General features: G+C 22.4%; 1 protein-coding gene across 1 annotated transcript; it reads right to left on the bottom strand.

Annotated features, from left to right (window-relative positions):
• Nucleotides 1–11,673: 11,673 nt before the first annotated feature.
• LOC105359826 (Deubiquitinating apoptotic inhibitor) lies at nt 11,674–17,194 on the bottom strand. The gene is made up of 5 exons (XM_011496535.1): nt 16,604–17,194; nt 15,027–16,216; nt 14,506–14,762; nt 13,238–13,688; nt 11,674–12,407 (listed from the first exon to the last, which is right to left on the bottom strand). The coding sequence occupies exons 1-5, from the start codon at nt 16,907–16,909 to the stop codon at nt 11,867–11,869; spliced, it is 2,745 nt and encodes a 914-aa protein (XP_011494837.1). The 5' UTR covers nt 16,910–17,194; the 3' UTR covers nt 11,674–11,866.
• Between the last annotated feature and the right edge of the window lie 1,893 nt (nt 17,195–19,087).

Here is a 19,087-nt window from a genome sequence, read left to right as displayed (position 1 = left end):
TATTATTTATCAGTAACAAATTTTGAAATTCTTCAAATTTTAATTTGAAATAGGATTTTAATGTAAATATTAAATTATTAACTGAAATGAATTATGCTATTATTATATGATGTATAAGATCAACAAGAAACAGTGGAAAACTATAAAATATTTTAAAATTATAAATTATCTTTATAGCGTATAAAAAATGATATAAAAATAAAAAAGTATCAGTTATAGAAAAGTTAATAAATCCAACTTTATTGAATTTATGATTTAGAATGCATTAAATTTATGTTTTATGTCCTTTTTTTGTTTTCATTAATTGGTCCATATATTTGAACATGGATTTTTTTTTTCAATTCAAGCTTATAAATTAAAGCATTTGTAATAGAATCTTATAATTTAATACAATTGACTCAGTTTCAGAAGACTAATGAAACTAGTTTATACAAAATATATAAAATAATTATATTTATATTACATTTAAATTATTGCTTTATAAAAGACACAAATTTTCATGAGCCACTAATAAATATACTGATATTTCAATATTTGTAAAAAGGCTGTCAAATTCTTTAATGCACTAAAAATAATTGTCTCTCTTTGGGAATATGTATAAAAAAGATTTAAAAATAAAAACTTTAATAATCTTATTCGAAACAGGTAAATGTTCATTAAGAAACATGCATTATTAAAGAAAATACACTTTTGTTTATGTGAAATATACAGATGTAAATAAATACGCGAAGATCTGAGCCAAAGAGGAATTGTGCACTCGGTGTCGGACTATGTATGTAGCACTATCTTATGCAAGGGCTACTGCCTCATCTGCTGCAGATGAAGTAGTCAGTGGTGATCTGTTGAAGACCACTATAGTCAATTGAAAATACTTGGTGAGCTTCATCTACGGCATAATCATCATGCTAATTTAAAAATTGTCAACAGTATATTGAGTGATAGATAAAATTACGAAAGGCTAAATTAAAAAATTATTTATATAAATGTATTTATATATATATATATATATATATATATATATTTATTTAAATAATTAAAAAACTATTTAAGAAAGAAATTACATTTTGATGAAATATTATTTGAGATTTATGCTTACTATCAAATACTGCAATTAATTTTTAATTGTTTGTATCATACCTAGCATTATTTTATTGAAACATTTTTACATCTATATATAATGTACAAATATACTAAAAATGATATTTAACATAATAAAAATAATTAACATTTAATGTTTTATATCTTTAATTAGCATAATACTTTATCACGAAATAAATTTAATTTATCGTAAAAATGATAATTCAAACTTTGTAATTTATGCATAATATAAAGGTATTCGAATTATAAGCAATAATCATAATAAAATAAGAAGAATTAATTTTCAACTTATACATTTTATTTAAAAATAAGTATTGGAATGGTATAGGAAGGGATATTATAAGAAAAAGTAAACTTTCTCTCGTGTAATTATAATGACACGTATTAAAATATTCTAAATATTGAATAGTTATTGTAATTAATTTTTAATATAACAAATAAATAACGATTAATTAGTAATATATATTTTTAATTAAATAATTATTTCAAATACGTATTATTACACTTACACAATTACGCTGTTAATAATTGCTTTTAAAAAATCATAAAGAAACATTATCACTTTATCGTTTATTACTTACATTTTCCTCCATTACATTTATATCTTTAAACATTTTATTTCACAATTTCTACAAATTTTACCGAAAATTCTAGAATTGTAATTATGTACATGCCAATAAAAAATATTGAATATTTGACATTCTATTACTTATTTTATTTAAATTATTAATTGATTAATAATTATTTTACTTCGTTGCTCCTATTTTACGTATATATACTACAGGATATATTATAGGATTATGCATAGTACATAAGTCAAAGAATATAATTTAAATGTTTAAATTACACTTTTTTCCATTATTTTTCATATAATTCTTTAATTTATTACATAATGAATACTGAATCTTTTTTACACAAAAAAAGGATAATTATAATAATATTAGGAAACATTTATAAGATTTGAAATAAATTAAATATACATTTTCTTGAATTTCTTTTATTTGTATGCTACGTTGTAAAACCTATTATTAATAGTAATGAATATTAATGAATATTATTAATGTCTCATACTATCATTGGTATCTTTTTAAGAATTACAAAATTCCTTATATCATAATTCACAAAATTTATCAAATCATTTTATAAACAAAATCTTTTTAGAATTATCATACGTTCAAAGTATTATAATATGATATATGTATTAGTTTCGTTGTTCATTAGCATTTTACAAAATATTGTAAATCATAATGTACTCATAATTTTTTATTATTGAATATATACTAATAAATTAATGTATATATTTAATAGTATTACTGTATTCTAATATAACCATTGTTTATTACTAGAATTTCCCTGTAAAATTATATATGAAATAATTTTATCAATTACTAATAGAATTTTCATAATGTTCATGTAAAAAATTTTTAATTACATATTCTTATAATTAATTTAAAAACTTATTAAATAAATCGTTAAAAAATTAACATAAAATTAGAATATTAATATCAAAACATCATCATAAAAAATATAAAATTGTCATATATTATTAAATGTAGTATTTAAATATTACATTTTATTCATGTAACTAATTGAAAAAAAATTCATGAAATTTTTATTATAAAATTATAAATTATTTTCATGAAAATGCTTAAAATAATTTATTATAATGAAAACGTTGATTATGATTTTTAAAATAAATATTAAAATAAAAACATGTTTTATCATCAAAAAAGGAAATATTCAACTTAAAATTGTAAATAGAAAATTGTAAATGATTATAATAGTAACGTAATATAAAATTCAATTTTTTTAAATTTTCTAAAACTATAAAGCGCTTCACATTAAAATATCTTTTTTTACAAGCTTCAATAATATTTTGAATAATTATGAGTAAATAAGAATATTATTGTTGTAAGGAAATTAAATTATAAAGTTATTTAAAAATTTTATTTATAAATTTATTAGATATTAATAAAATATTTCATAATATAAATATATAAACCTCTATTCGTTAAATTAATTAATTCGCAAAATAATTTATATCATATTAAAATAATATTATTAAATAAAGTTAAGTACATTTTGTAATTGCTATATATATATATATATATATATATTAATATGTATTTAACGATGTATGTAACAAATACATGATATATAATGATGTATAATAAATAAAATTTATTAACTATATAAAAAACTGAATTATTTTATTTAAAAATATTTCATTAAACAGTATTATAATAATATTTTTCAATATTTTTCATTATTTTAAAACAAATTTGATAACGTTAATGTTTAATAAATACAATTTTTAATTTAAAAATATAAGATTCTTTGAATAATAATTATTATATAAAAGCATAGTTTATATATGATTAAATGTAGAAAGAATCACAAAGTAAACGCATAAGGTGGAAATTAGAGATCCCCATAACTATCTAAATACGAGCTAAAAAAGAAAACAAAGAAACGAATATATTGAAATACCTTGAAATAAATTGAAATAAATGCAAATAAAATTTACAAATAAATTATTCGTGAAAAATTGGTACCTTGGGCATGCTAATACAATAAAGTTTGAAAGTAGATCATTTTTCTTATGTTATTTTGTTCTTAAATTTACAAAAACATAATTAATATATTTAATGACGATATCAATAATAACTTAGATATTTAAAAATATTTCATTGTTAGTTTTTAACAGTTTATAATTTTATTTGACAATATTATTTTACAGATGCACCTTTTATAACTGCTTTTCAAAAAATATGAAAATACGTAAAAACAATATAAAAAAATTTTTAATTATATATATAAGTATGTTCTTTTAATTTACATTTGATAACAAAAATACGTTGAAACCCATCAATATACATGAATCAACGATTAATTTTCACTTACCTCGCATCGAATTGATAATAGAATTTGATTGCATAATTAGATTTAATAGAATTAATTTCTTCTTAAGAAATCAATTTTTAATTTATATATTATTACATGTATTACGATAAAAATGAATGATAATTTATAAATTAATGTAGAAAATTATTAACTAAATACTAATATAGGTTTTAATAAATCACCGAAAGCATAACATACGATTTGTTAAGTATAAAATTATTGATACATCACAAAAAGAGATTATAACTTATTAAAAATATAAAATTACATCGGACAGATGACTATTCTTTTTAGCTTATCAAACTGTTTCTATACTTTTCTTTCAACTTGGAACAGCTGCTCTTGTCATTGCTCAGTATCGTTCCCGATTCCAGCGCAGGCACATCTGCGTAAATACGTCGGTATAAATCCTTCTAATCCTTCTTGAATCTACGATGCGCTTGCTGATCGAGAAATGTAGGCACAATACAATCTACTCAACCACTTTATTATTCAATTGTGCACTAACCTTTTTTACAATATAGTAACGGTCACCAATATCCGAATAATGCAATTATTAGCAATTATATTCATAATATTTTACAATTTTACGAATTATTTATACATATTTATTTCATAACTTATACTATGGAATATACATTGAGAATATAATGTTTCTAATTATTTGCCCCCAGCTTTAATAATACCAATTGCCATTATATATGTAAGTATTGTAACTAAACATTGAAAAATACTTATTTATGAGCATATAATTTTCATTAAAATACCTTCATTAGTCACTAATATTCACTCGTTACTTCTGTTTTTTAGATTCTATTCCCTCTGTAGAATTAATAAAGATTAAAAATTTTGTTTTCTTAAGGCTTTTTTTTATTATCACAATATAAAAATTAACCAAATCTCGGTTCTATTTTAAATAAACGTACAATTATGTATATATGTAATTAAAAACCTACCAAAGGAAATGTTTTTAAAAAATATTATGCTTAAATTTTTAACTGTATAATTATAAAAGCAAAAAAATAATATAATTTCATTTAAATCCATTCAATAATACTCAATACAATAATGCATTTATTTTCGAATAAAAAATATAAGCAAATATTTATTACATTAACAGAACTTCTTACATTCCATAAGTTTTGTAAATATGAATATTCTTTCATAAACTTATATTTCAACTTATTTGATTACAAAATCAATAAAAAAAACTGAACTCTTGCTTCCTTCTCATAATAAAATAATACTTGATGTAAAATAGCAAAATAGTTTTCATGATAAGTTTGCATAATTCATTAATTACAATCAATAAATATCTATGAAATCATAATTTTAATATTATTATAATTTATTATTGCTTTAAAATATGCAAAAAAAGACTAGTAAATAAAAAACTACATATACATAATTACTTATATATAAAATAAAATAATTGTTATATATGAAAAAAATTAAAGAATACATTAAGTTAGTAATTAGACCGAATAGGAAGTTTTTAAAGACAGTGTAAATAGTATCTTGTAGTAAGTGTTATTAATAAGTATCTTTAAATAGATTCAAACAACATAGAAATTATATTTTTAGATTATTTAAAATGATTTTAAATAATTTAGATTTTTTTTTTAATTTTTTAGTTATTTTTCTACAGTTAAATTAATTTTGATATTAAATTCAGAAAATAAATTAATATATTAATTTTTTTAATTACTTAAAATAGTTATACTTCGATTTTTTTACATTTTTGTTTTTTTACCTTTTGCTTTTAAACATAAAAAGGTTGCAAATTACAAGTCAATAGAACGTAACAAGAGTAACAAAATTATGAATTAGATTATTGCAAATATATAAAATATAAGTTTTAAAAATAGAATGTTATGAAATATATATTACAAAATATATGCAATCGTTCAAATAAATTAATTACATTTTTTATATCATTAACAAAATTTTATTGAAAACTTAACTGTAATTGTGACTAAAACCAAAAATACCAATCCCTGTTTAATAGTTTTTTATATCGAAGCTTCTTGATATTTTTTTTAATTATTTAGATTTAAATTTTGATGGACTTAAATATACATTTTTATGAATACTTAATGATTGAATAATTAATTAATACTTACTAATCATAATCATAAATATTGTTATTCCGGGAGAATATTATATAATTGTAAACGTAATTCTTAAGAAAATGATTCATAGACTTTTCCAAATTGGTCGGAATAAATAATGTGATAGCTATTGTCGGCATGGTCCATCCAAATAGACAATCATATTAAAATCAACAAATCAAGAAGATAAAAGAGATGCTATATAGCTCTATAAATAAACTCATTAATACCATGGTAAATCTTTTAAAAATATTAAAAAATTCAAATAGAAATATTTGTTTTATTGTTTTTTATAGGTATTACATAAATGAAGTCTTAAAAAAGAATAATACGTAAAAATAAAAGATATACTTAGTATTTGATCTATAATTATATATACAGCAATACATCAAATACGTAGATTTAAAGTCTGAATAAAATTTCCTTATAAATTTATGAAAATATAATGTATCGAAAATACATTATTATATCATTTCTTAAGAACTTGCATAAAAATGTAAAATCATAACATTTTTACAAATGTTATGTAATGTTATGTTAAAACTTTTCTGTGTTTGAACCCTATCACATGGATATTTGAATCTAATTCGTTCTACAAAAAATTATATTTAATTATCTTTAATTAAACAAGTTCATTTTTACGGTTTTGCATTATTCTTTATTTTATATATTTTATTATAAGAAATATGTTTATGATTAGTATATTATTAAAATACAATATAAAAAAAAATGTTTAAAGTAAAAAATATTAAAATTTTATATTAAATTGATAGCTATTAAACTTATTAGATAATTTTAAAATGTCAAACTTTTATGTCCTTAAGCCAATATTTTTTATTTTTTTAAACATAGTCCTATTTTATACTTATACTAATTGTTTTTTGATTATTAAATAAAATAAAATAGAAAATCATATTCTTAGCATTTAAGAATACATAGAAATATAAGGTATATTTTATTAAACGGACCATTTTCTAATTCATTCAAATATTTCATCTCGAAATAGTTTATTTGTATATTATTTACAGTTCAAAATACTGTATTAACTCAATGGTTAAAAAGCTATAATCAATAGATAATTTAAATTTGGAAACAATATAATATTATACAGATGAAATTATTAATGAAACGTAAAAAACAAAAATACTAAAAAAATATAACTTCATCAAAAAAGCAAAAATTGACAAAAATCGAAGATTCTACTCAATCGACTAAGTTAATACGGAATATCAAACGTATACAACTTACTATGGCTCGTTCGTAGCATTAAAATGTAATAGCAGCAGATAAAGGTGTTATGATCGAATGAGGAAGAACACTCGCATATTGTAAGAATACGTACGAATTTTCAGTAAATATATTCATCCCATACATATAATTTTCACGTATATTTTGCATATTTTTATTTGATCTCAAACATGTCAAGAACATGTAAAGCAAAATATTGGATTACGTCGTTTTTTTATGATTGAATTCTTTTTAACTTAAATTGCATTATCTTTCAAGTCCTTGATTATTATTTTTTTTTTTTTTTTAATAACACTGGGCTTTGATTAATAATTTAATTTTTATATAATATTGATGACAAATTCGAAAAAATCATTATCTAATTATTAATTGTTTGTATCAGATTTTTGCCAAACAAAAAATCTACATAATACTCCTATAATATAATATGCGACAAATGATGTTTTCTTTGAAACGTTTGTCTATAATCTAAACTATATCCCACTTTTAACTCTCCGTTTACACTCATGTTTTTATTTAAAGATACGTTACTGCTTCACAAAATTAGAAATTTTTTCTATTATTCTTTCTCTTTTCTATCCACAATTATCAATGCTTTTTCATTATACTAAATTGTATAACGCACGTATTAAGGAATTCCACGATCAAAATCAAAATGATTGATGAAATGGTATTTTAATTTAGTGTATTAGTGTATTTAGTGTAATTTAGTGTCCAGTGTATTGTATGAGGTACGACAAAATAGATGGAATTTTCAATTATCCATTCCGTATAGTTACTTAATGGTACTGCTGATATTTACCTTAAATAATCATATTCACTCGTGATATTTATCTATTTTTTAATTTTAATTTTTCTTAATAAATATTGATTCTATCGTTGCTATTTCTTTTAAATGATCTCGGAACTGAATACTCACAATAAAAATAATTATTGTACATATAGCCAATAATTTTTATGATATTGTTATCTATTATCCTTGATAAGATTATTACTTGTGGTAAGTTTCGCTACGACCGATACTATAGGCCAAGTACGAGCGAGTATAATGTGCACGTACATATACAATATAAATTAATACGTATTTCACGTGTAGGTATAACATGTAAAATACAAAATCATATGCACATTTAAATTTTTACACGGTGAAAGAATTCAAAGTCCTCTAGTACGGCTACAGCGTGCACCAAAATACGCAACAGACTCAGTCGACGAAAAACGAGGGGATCTAAGGAACACCTCAGACTTAAACATTATAAAAATATATAATTGGAAGGAAAATTAAATATTTTATACAATAAATAATTAAATTTAAATTTTATTTTTATTTTTAAATCATATGAATATTTACTAAAAACAATATTAGTGCTCAATTAAAACTTAAAATCTCCAATCTTAGTTTTCTCATATTTATTACAAATTCATTACTACATTAATGAGGCATAGATAAATTTAAATAAAATATATCTTATTAATAAGCACAACACAAAAATAATTTTAGTTGAAACTTAAATACTAGCCACTACTGGAATATTAATACTGTTAATTTACATTCATTTTTTTTACTGTATCTCATTTCTCGAAAACAAAACAATATATTTAAATAAATGTTTGTTATTATTGTTTTTTCCTGTAACAAAAAGTCTTTTTTATCCCATTACTATTTACAAAGACTTGAATTTATTTACTTTAATAATTTTTTTTCAAATCACTATTGAATTATAGTTTTCAAAAGACCAATTTGTACATACATCTATTGTACAATATGAATAAAAATAATAATGAAGTACGAGTAATAAAAGAAATAAATGTTGTCATTTTTTATAAATTTATCACAGATTTTCAATGTATGCAAAAATTATTTAAATGTTATTATTAAATTTAGCTTAATTTTTTTTTTGTTTTGTTAAAACAACTATTTACATGTTCATCAATGTAAATTCAAATTTAGTTTGAGGAACTAATTTTTTTACACAATGAAAAAAGATATAATTTAACTATATTAGAAATTTGTCGTACTGCAAAATGAAATATAAAAATTTTGTTAACAATTCGCATGACTAAAATGAATCAATAAAACTATATAATTGAATAATTGTATATTTTTAAACTAAAGTATGTTTCATTATTTAAGAAATGCATAATTTACCAATAAATATAGTAAATAATTAATGAAATTCATTCATTTTATTCAAATTTTAATTAAATTTCATGACGCATATACATACTTTAATTAACATACTTTAAAATAAAATATTCTTTACAATTATAAATAATTTATACCATAAATACAATCAAAATAAGAACATTCTGGTACCGTAGATCAATTACAATTACTTCTACATAAAATTTCAATACAAATTTCTTAAAAAAAATAGATTTAGATTTTCTGTAATATGTAGTTTCTTATTCAAAATTTTTACAGTTTTTTGTAAAAATTAAAGTTTACATGACATTATCGCATGACAAATTTACTATTTTTCGATCGTATGCAAAAATTAAATTCATTAGAAATCATATACATATCAAATTGTTATCTTCAACATAAAAATAAACTATTATTTTATTTCATATATTTTAAACATATTGATACAAATAAGTTAATTTTTGCATAGATTTAAACGATTAAAATTATAAACACCGATTGATAAAAAATTCTAATAAAAGTACGAATTATTGTAATATACAGAGATTCAAATATTTTAGAACGAATTTACTTTTTTCTAATGAAATTAAAAATTTTCAATGCATGTATACATTAATATAAAAATCACATTTTTTACCTTTTTTATAAAAGTTTATTTATTATATAAGTATAGAATTTTGACATTTATTATCGAGATTTTATACTTATAATAAAGATATAATCATTCTTCTTTCATACAGATGAACGGTATTCTTTTAAGCTTATCTTTTATTTTCGCCTAGAGATATTTTGAAAAAAAAAAATGATTTACATTAATTAAAAAACAATTTTTTGATTTTAGTTTTTATTTTTAAAAGTAACTAAAATCAACTTATTATTATTGAATAAATGTAGAACCTACCATAAAATTCCAAATGAGAAAAAAGTTTTCAATACGATTTCAAATTTATTTTTAATTTTTAATATCGTAACGAGTTCTAACAACTTCGTAATTGTGTGACCAAGGGAAAGGCACGTAACTCCTGAAAGGTATGAATCAACGTCAATCTGAATTGAACGACAAATAAAAAATTTAGTTGAATCTCCATTATTTATTGATATACATCATCGACAAAAAACAGAAATTCAGGAGACAGGAAAAATTTAAAGATGTGAAAAAGGCAAAGGGAGAGCTGAGGCGTGAGGGAATAAGAAGAAAAAATAAACGATGGGTAAGGACAATGGTAAATGTGTCGATTTAAATTGATATTAAAATCATTCTTAAATGTAATGCTTGCATTTGTTATTTTCTCCGGCCACCTACCTCTTTCTTTATTTATTTACTCCATTTAAACTTTCCACTCGATTCTACCGCTTTTACGAGTAGATAGAACAAGTTCCAACTCGACCAACACATTAGGTGATTGGCACAAACCCATATAAGAATATGCATTAACTACGATATTCGTTTACATAAGAGTCTTTTTGAAAAAGTCCCGTTACGATGTAAAAAGTTACATAATTTTCATAAATGATCATAATATTGAATAATATTAAGATTGTTAATTTTTACGAAAAATTAGCTTTTCGAAAATATAAAATTTAATATTGTTTGTTAAATAAATTAAAATCAAGAATTGCTTTCTTTAAAAATTAGAATATATTTCAAATTTGAATAAAAAACAGCTGTTATAAAAAGGAAAGAAATTATTATGAAATTATACATATTCATCAAGAAATAAATAAATTATTGCATAATTTTTTTAACAAGTTCTTACAATTGCAATGAAGATAATAAATAAAATGAAATATATAAAATCAATATTATTCGTATCTCTTATTCATTTAGATAAAAAATAACCAGCTTGGATTAATTAAATATAATTTCATATGCCTGCATACGCATATTTACTCTTGTTATTTATATTAAAAGACTATCTAGATATGATACTTGTATATTCTTATACCCGGTGTCTAAAGGCCGTAATTCGCATAACTAATAAAAAATAATAAACAGATTTGGCCAGTCAATGTAACGCTACGGAATTTTTGTATAAACGTATATTCCATAAAGTGTATTTTTTAAACGAAATTCATTTGTGCTATGCTAAAAATATTGTCAATTTTCATACGAAATTTAATGCAAATATTGGCATAAATGAATTTTTTAACTTAATTTATAAATGTTTAATATGTATTTAAATATTTTTCCTATATCACTCTCAATTACAGCAAAACAATACTGAAAATTTTAAAACCCGAACGAAACACATTGTTAAATTTCATCCGCTCGCCCGTGCATAAATATTATTAGACACAATTCCAATTTTGAATTTACAAAGGAACCAATAGATGGGAGACTCACAAAATCATACACCTCTCAAAACAAACAAGGCCGTTGGGGCACATTGAGAGCTGCTCTGCAGTTACTTGGTGGAGGATTATCATCTTCATCATCGTTTACATCCTTCCCACCGAAATTATTAGGCTTATATAATGGGGTAGCATGTCGACGTACTTTGGATCCGCTAGCTCTGTGATCTTTTAAGCATTGCCTATTTTGTTTATTAATATAATCTTGTAAATTCTTACTAAGGACCGAAAACTCGGGTGCATCTGCCTCTAAGGTATCATCACATTTTTTATAAAACAGGATATAAGGCGTGTCGGGAGGTTCAAGGCTCTTAAACTCTTCAATACTACTCTCGGATACGTAGCTGTCATTAAACTTATACCAACGGTTTCTAGCGTCGCAAGCATATGTTATGTAATGTCCATAGTCCATATTGTAACCAGAGTGAACTACAGCTGCGTACAATCGAAATGTCTCTTTAGATTTCTCGAGAACTGGTAACTGAATTGTTTCGTTGTAGAAGACTTTACGACGCAACTTTGTTCTTAGTCTACTCTCTGAATCGTACCTGATAAAAAAACAATATACAATTACAAACTAATATATTAAATTAACTTTACCGAACTTAAAAATATAAAATACTATGAAATACTAATCATTCATTGTATATTTCAATAAAAGAATATAATAAATTATTAATTGATAGGACTAAATGTTTTTATAAAATGTATTAATGGAAAACTATATTTTATAAAAAAAGGGTATTAAATTCGTACTCTTAAGAAGTGAGCGTATAAAATTAATTCACCAAAAAAATGTTTAAAATTACCATTAAAATTTTAATTAACGCATATAATACAAAGCTACTATATATATTTCTTTATTTATTTATATGGTTTATTACAAATAAATTATAGATATTTCGTAAATACCAAATATTGTAGTTCTTTATTGAAAATATTCTTGATCATGTTTATTAAAATTCAGTTAATTAATTAAATCAATTTAACGATTTCAATTTATTTTAATTTTTAATTAGGTCAAATATCTCTAATATTAATTTTAGAAGAATCTTAAATAATTACATTCATTTTTATTAGTACTTTAAGAAAATAATTATGCGTATTTATTAACTATTATCAAAATAATAGTATAAATAATTTAATATTAAAATTTTATGCATTAATTATTTGTTAATTATTAATTATTATTAACTAATTGAATATATCAAAAAATTTGAATTTACTATTCAAATATTAATACTTTTGGCTATTATTATATTTAAAATTTAAGTACAGTTGTTTATCATTAATTATCATTATGTTTTATTATTATTATTATAAATGTTAAAAATTATTTTTATTTATGGCATGATATTATTAGATTAGATTAGCTTACCTAAAGTGTTTTAAAGTTAGAATTAGATGTGCTGGTGCCTGTAGTATTTTAATAATTCGCCGAGCATCACACAATTTCTCACACTTATCACATCTATATTTATTATCTCCTGTCAAATTCTCTGGAAGGAAATAATTCATATTGATGAGATCCTGTACAGAAATTTCTTTACTTGGTGCCAAATTATCTAGGAAGCAAAGCTGTAAGTCTCTGAATTTATCAGTATTGTCACTTTCTGTATTGCAAATAATGCACTGATAAGTAACTTTGAGTTCCCCTCCAAAGACTCGATGTACAAGGTACGATGATGATGACATTCCTACCAAGGGTACTGAGGCTGAAGAAATTGAAGATGAAGTAGAGTCCTCACCACCAACAGATTGAATACCACTATCAGTCGAATTCGAATGAGACTCTGAAAGAGCATTTTGTGTCTGGACAAGTTCGTCGCCTATAAATTTAATGAATATTTATAATGTATCATGTTGATCTGCAGATGTTAAAATAAAAAAAATCAAATAAAATAAAAATTAAAAAAAAAATGTAATTAAGGTAAAATATATAAATATATATATTATTCACTTACTGACAAACAAATATCTTTCATAGAATTCTATAAATAAAAATATTTTATATTCATATGCTATTGAAATTTAACAATAAATAATAATGAGATTTATTTTTCAATCTATTGATTGTATTTTTAAATTTCATTTATTATTTAAGAATTTAACTACATACATTCACAAGATAATATACAAATTATCAATATGTGATTTGTTAAGTTGCAATTATAATTTTAATATCTTAATACAAAATATATACTATATCATATTTATTATAAAGTAATATAAATAAATTTTTAATAAACATTAAAAATCAAAGAAAAGATACTAGATAATTAAATACAAATTATTTTAATCTCAAACACTTATATTTTCTAAATAATTATTTTATTTTATTTGTAATGTATGTATATTTCAATTTTCATTAAAATATTGAGTAAGTAATTTATTACAATTGACACATGAATATAAAGTATATTTAGGTTGAAAAACTGTAACTTGATTAATTTTAAATAACCTTCCAAATTCAGTTTCATTTCTATTTTTTTTTTTTTTTTTTTTTTTAATAAATTAAATAATTCACACAAAAACGTTGTATTATACAAATACAATAATAAAAATAAGCTGATTTTCATCAGAATTTTAAAATTAAAGAGGCAAAGTATAAGCCGTAATGGTTTATAATTTAGAAATATTTTTAACCTTGAGAAAAATCAGCTAAAGATTGCGTTTTCCGTTGTAAAGAAACACCTTCACTTAAATTCTCTTCTGTAGTCCATCTATACATACTTAATGATGTACCATCATTGTTCAATGGTGAAGTTAATGCCACAATAGGTTCTTCTGTATCTACCATTTCATTATCATCAACTTTCAACTTTGTATTAATAGTTTTATCAGTACTATTGCTCTGCATAAGTGAAGATTTTTCCTGCTCATACATGACATCCAGTAGATGACTAAACAATAATATGAATGATTAATATAAAATTAGAAATTGTAATAAAAAATAAAGCATTTTGTTAAATATGTATACAAAAGTAAATATCTTATAAAAAAAGAAAAAAAAATAGGGATAATTTAGTTTATTAACTATTTACTTTCAAAATTTATTTTTACTTTTGAAATATAAATTTTTAATTCCTGCTTACTGAAATTTAATATTTTAAATCCTAAGTGTTAGCTTTAGTAATAAACTTAGTAACAAAATATTGCATACTAACCATAAAAACTCTGAACTGTCTTGTTGATGACCAGGCATAAAATATGATGGTCTAGATGCATATAAAATTGCAGTTGGAGATAATGAATTTGTATCTATATACTTTAATAAAGCAAAGAGATTCTGCAAGTTTTTTAAAACTGTTTGACTGTTTAATTCATTTTTATTTTTATAAAGTAACACTTCGTGGCAGAATTGGTTAGTCATTGCAAGTGCTTGTAAAACACCATTCATGTAACATGTATTCCCAAGATTCAAAAGACCAACTTTAACGTTATTAAATCTTCCAAAACCGTTACTTGTACTAGGATAACAAACTTCCATTTCTTCACTTTCTTCAAGAATTTTATTTGTATAACTTTGACTATTAAAATTGCTTATTAATTCATTTACCTTACTACAATTATCACAGCTAACCTTAAGATGTTCTGAAAATCGATGAAGATGAAGATACCTTGTAATACCTATAATAGTTAACACATTTGGATTATTTGGATATGAACTATAGCCCTTTTGAGTACTAAGTAAATTATATATTATTGGCATAATCTTATGAAGTAATTCTAATGACCCAATTCTTTTCATTAAAAATAGAACAATATTGCTTTCTGTATCAATTGTATAAAATACATCTAAATTCAAATTTTCAATAAGTATGGAAGGTAAAGCCATTTCTGCTATTTCTTTTGTCAGTCCAGGCAGATTATGATTTGTTTCCAAATTTTTAATAAATAAAATTAGCCATGAGCTTAAATATTTCATATTTGTATCTGGAGGCTGATTAATCCATTTACAAAACAAACTAAGCATTTGAACAATTTTAGATTTATCTGAAATTTTATCTATCAATTGACAAACAACTGCATCTACATCACCAATCCATGATTTTTCATTAACCACATGAAAGACAATAATTAAAGCTGAACTGGGATATTTTTTTCTATTATTTTTCAAAAAAATCTTAAATATCACTTCAAAGCAATCAATCAGAAGATTTTGGTTCCATATCATCTTCAAAAAATTTTTTATCTTTATAATATCTTCATTATACTTTTGTTTATCATTTGTTTGTTTCATCCAAAACAATACTTCAACAATAGCTTGGCACAATTTGCTATTATCAGATTTGGTTAAATATATGGAATCATTGTCATTTATTACTTCCAAAATCTCAGCCAAGTATGATTTTTCCTTAAAATAGTAATATAACAATGATAATGAAAGTAATATTTAAATAAACTATATAATGGATCATAATTTGTAATATAAAAAACTTTTTACAAATATAATTATATAATAATTCCACAATAATTAAATGATATTAAAACGTTATCGTATTAACTTTTAAATTTCAGTGACTTATAAATGTTTAATTTATATACAAGTAAAATAGTTGATTTTTGTAGATTCTATATTTAAAAATTTTAGTATTTAAAATATTAATATATACAACTTTTAGAATACATATTTATTTTAATTATAAAATTGTTTAATTCTTTGGGTATATCAAATAATATAAATATTATACTTATTTAAATATTTATTTAAACATTTATTTATTTATTTATAATAACTTACTTCAAAAAATTCTGCTGAAGAAGACAAAAAATATGCTATGTCGGCAGATATTGTACCAGCAGTAGTTTCCGGAGATATAAATTTGGAAAACCATTGAAGTACACTAGGTATTTGATCAATATTATTGATATGTTTCTCAGTCAATATTGACTTTAATACCTGTTTGTAATCTACATTGTAGTTATTATGAGATACTAAATTTTCTAAATGACTCCATGCTTCGTTCACTTCTTTAGGATTGGGATTCTCAACAATCTTTGTAAGGCACTCGACAAACTTTAAATGTATGTCAATCGTATCCATCATGTTATTTTTTAGAACAATAAGAACAATACAACTTTCAAAAACTATTCAAACACTTATGTTTGACTAATTATTTTCTTTTATTCCTTTAAGAATGTAGATAATTGGATCTTTGACGTCCTATCTAAGCAACAAGATAACAATTCCATCTAAATACATAATAAAATGATCTGTTTGACGTGACTTCTTTACGTTGAAAAATAAAATGATTAAATTGTTTGGAGAAAATTGTAAGTTCAATGATGTTGCCCTCAAATTCCTGTACGAATGCCTCTAAGAAGCTCTCAGCAGGATTCACTAATAACACCTTAAATAAAACATATCGTCACACCACCAGAAGATAATTATTCTGATTCTTTACTGAGACTGTTATTCACCTTATTAAACAGTAAGAAAAATATCAGAATGCCGTTGCTTATGAAATATGCAAAAAACAATCACTGATTCGCTCTATATTTAACCTCAATCGCGAAGGAATACTGTAATAAAAGGTGAGTCGCGCAAACACGAATATATTCTATATTTCTATATATATATATAGTGGCTACAATCGACGCTCCAGCAAATCAAAGTTGACGCATGCACATAGTACATGCAATTTTCTACATACAATATAGATCGATGGGTGTATGATGAACACATAAGCATTTCAACTTTATTGTTACATATAATAATGTATTAAAGATCGATAATGATAGCTAATCAATATAAACACTCTTTACTAAATGTCAACACTGAAGTCTATTATAATTCAAACTACAATGAACATTTTCACTGGATAGAAGCGCCGAGATAGTGGATTTCTCCCTTTTAAACAAGAAAGAAAATCGTTAGAGTATAATTGTTGAAAAAACAGTGTGAACGAAAGATTTGTAATAAGCAGAGGCAGACACGATAAAAAAAATTGTTGGTAACCATGCACCATTGCACCTTACGAAAAACTACAGAAGCTTTCGATCATTTTAATAGTTTGAAGGGATGACAAAGATAAAAAAAAGAGGGGACATGCATATGTAGTTACGAGACTAAGTTGGGTGGGTGAATGTGATCTAAATCAAGGTTGATGAAACAAAAACGTTTTGAAGAAATTTGAAATTTGAAAGAAATTTGAACGTTCCTGTTACCGATTATTTATCCTATTTCTTAAAATGTATACATAATCAAGAACAAAATTATTTGATATATTTAACCATTTACATGTACAAAGATTTAAAAGTATATAGATACTCAAAATAATGGTAATGAATAAAGATGCCCTTAATGAGTCGGTTACAAGCAAAAATAAGCTCTTTAATGGTGATAGCATAAAAATTATGTTTTATTTAGTTTACATTTCTAACTATCGTAAGCTTGATAAAAATTATACAATAATTTAATTAGATTCCATTTTCTGATATGATTGCTTTAAATATAATTAATATAATTAAAATATATTACATTAGCATTGATAAGAACTTTATTATGTAATTAATTGAAAAATAATGATTCGAAATAAATAAAACACGAACGTATTACAGGTTAAAAAACGTCGGGTAATGACATCTTTTCTTTTTTTTCACTGTCTTTCTATTATATTTATTGCAACATCTTATTATCGTATTATAAATATAGCTTATATTGAGCCTTAATATTTAACATTATAAACAAATTTGATAAATAATTTTATATTGTGGAAGATAAGAAAAGAACTACTAAGCACGCACAGCAAATTTATTAATAGTCTCATTTATTAAGTCAAATTTAAATTGTAAGGCTTATATAAATAATTATGTTTTTTTCAATAATTATAATGAAATAATTTGTAAAGTATAGTTTCTTGATAATGATAATGTTAACACAATAAAATGAAAGTACATAACGTGTTAAATTATATAAAAAAAATATTATTTTATCTTGTTCATTTTAAATAATGATGCGTATCTTAAATTCATTCTCATATATTTTATATTTGTCATTTCAATCTTATCAATACATTTAATATTGCATGTGACTATGCACCAATGTAAGTTGACAATCGAAGATAAAAATTAACGTTGATTTACAAATTTTCCTGCCATAAGTAGTTAAACTACCAATCTATTATTCTTACCTATCGTTTTTGTCCACATCCTCATATGTTTTTTCTGACGACTATTCTTCTAGCTACTTATTTCTAACCGTTATTCGCGTTCACGGAATCCT

Source organism: Ceratosolen solmsi, unplaced genomic scaffold (assembly GCF_000503995.2).
Source record: "Ceratosolen solmsi marchali unplaced genomic scaffold, CerSol_1.0 scaffold29, whole genome shotgun sequence".
NCBI classification, from domain to species: Eukaryota; Metazoa; Arthropoda; class Insecta; order Hymenoptera; family Agaonidae; genus Ceratosolen; species Ceratosolen solmsi.
The sequence above is the reverse complement of the archived record's forward strand: the minus strand, read 5'-3'. Positions and strand labels throughout refer to the sequence as shown.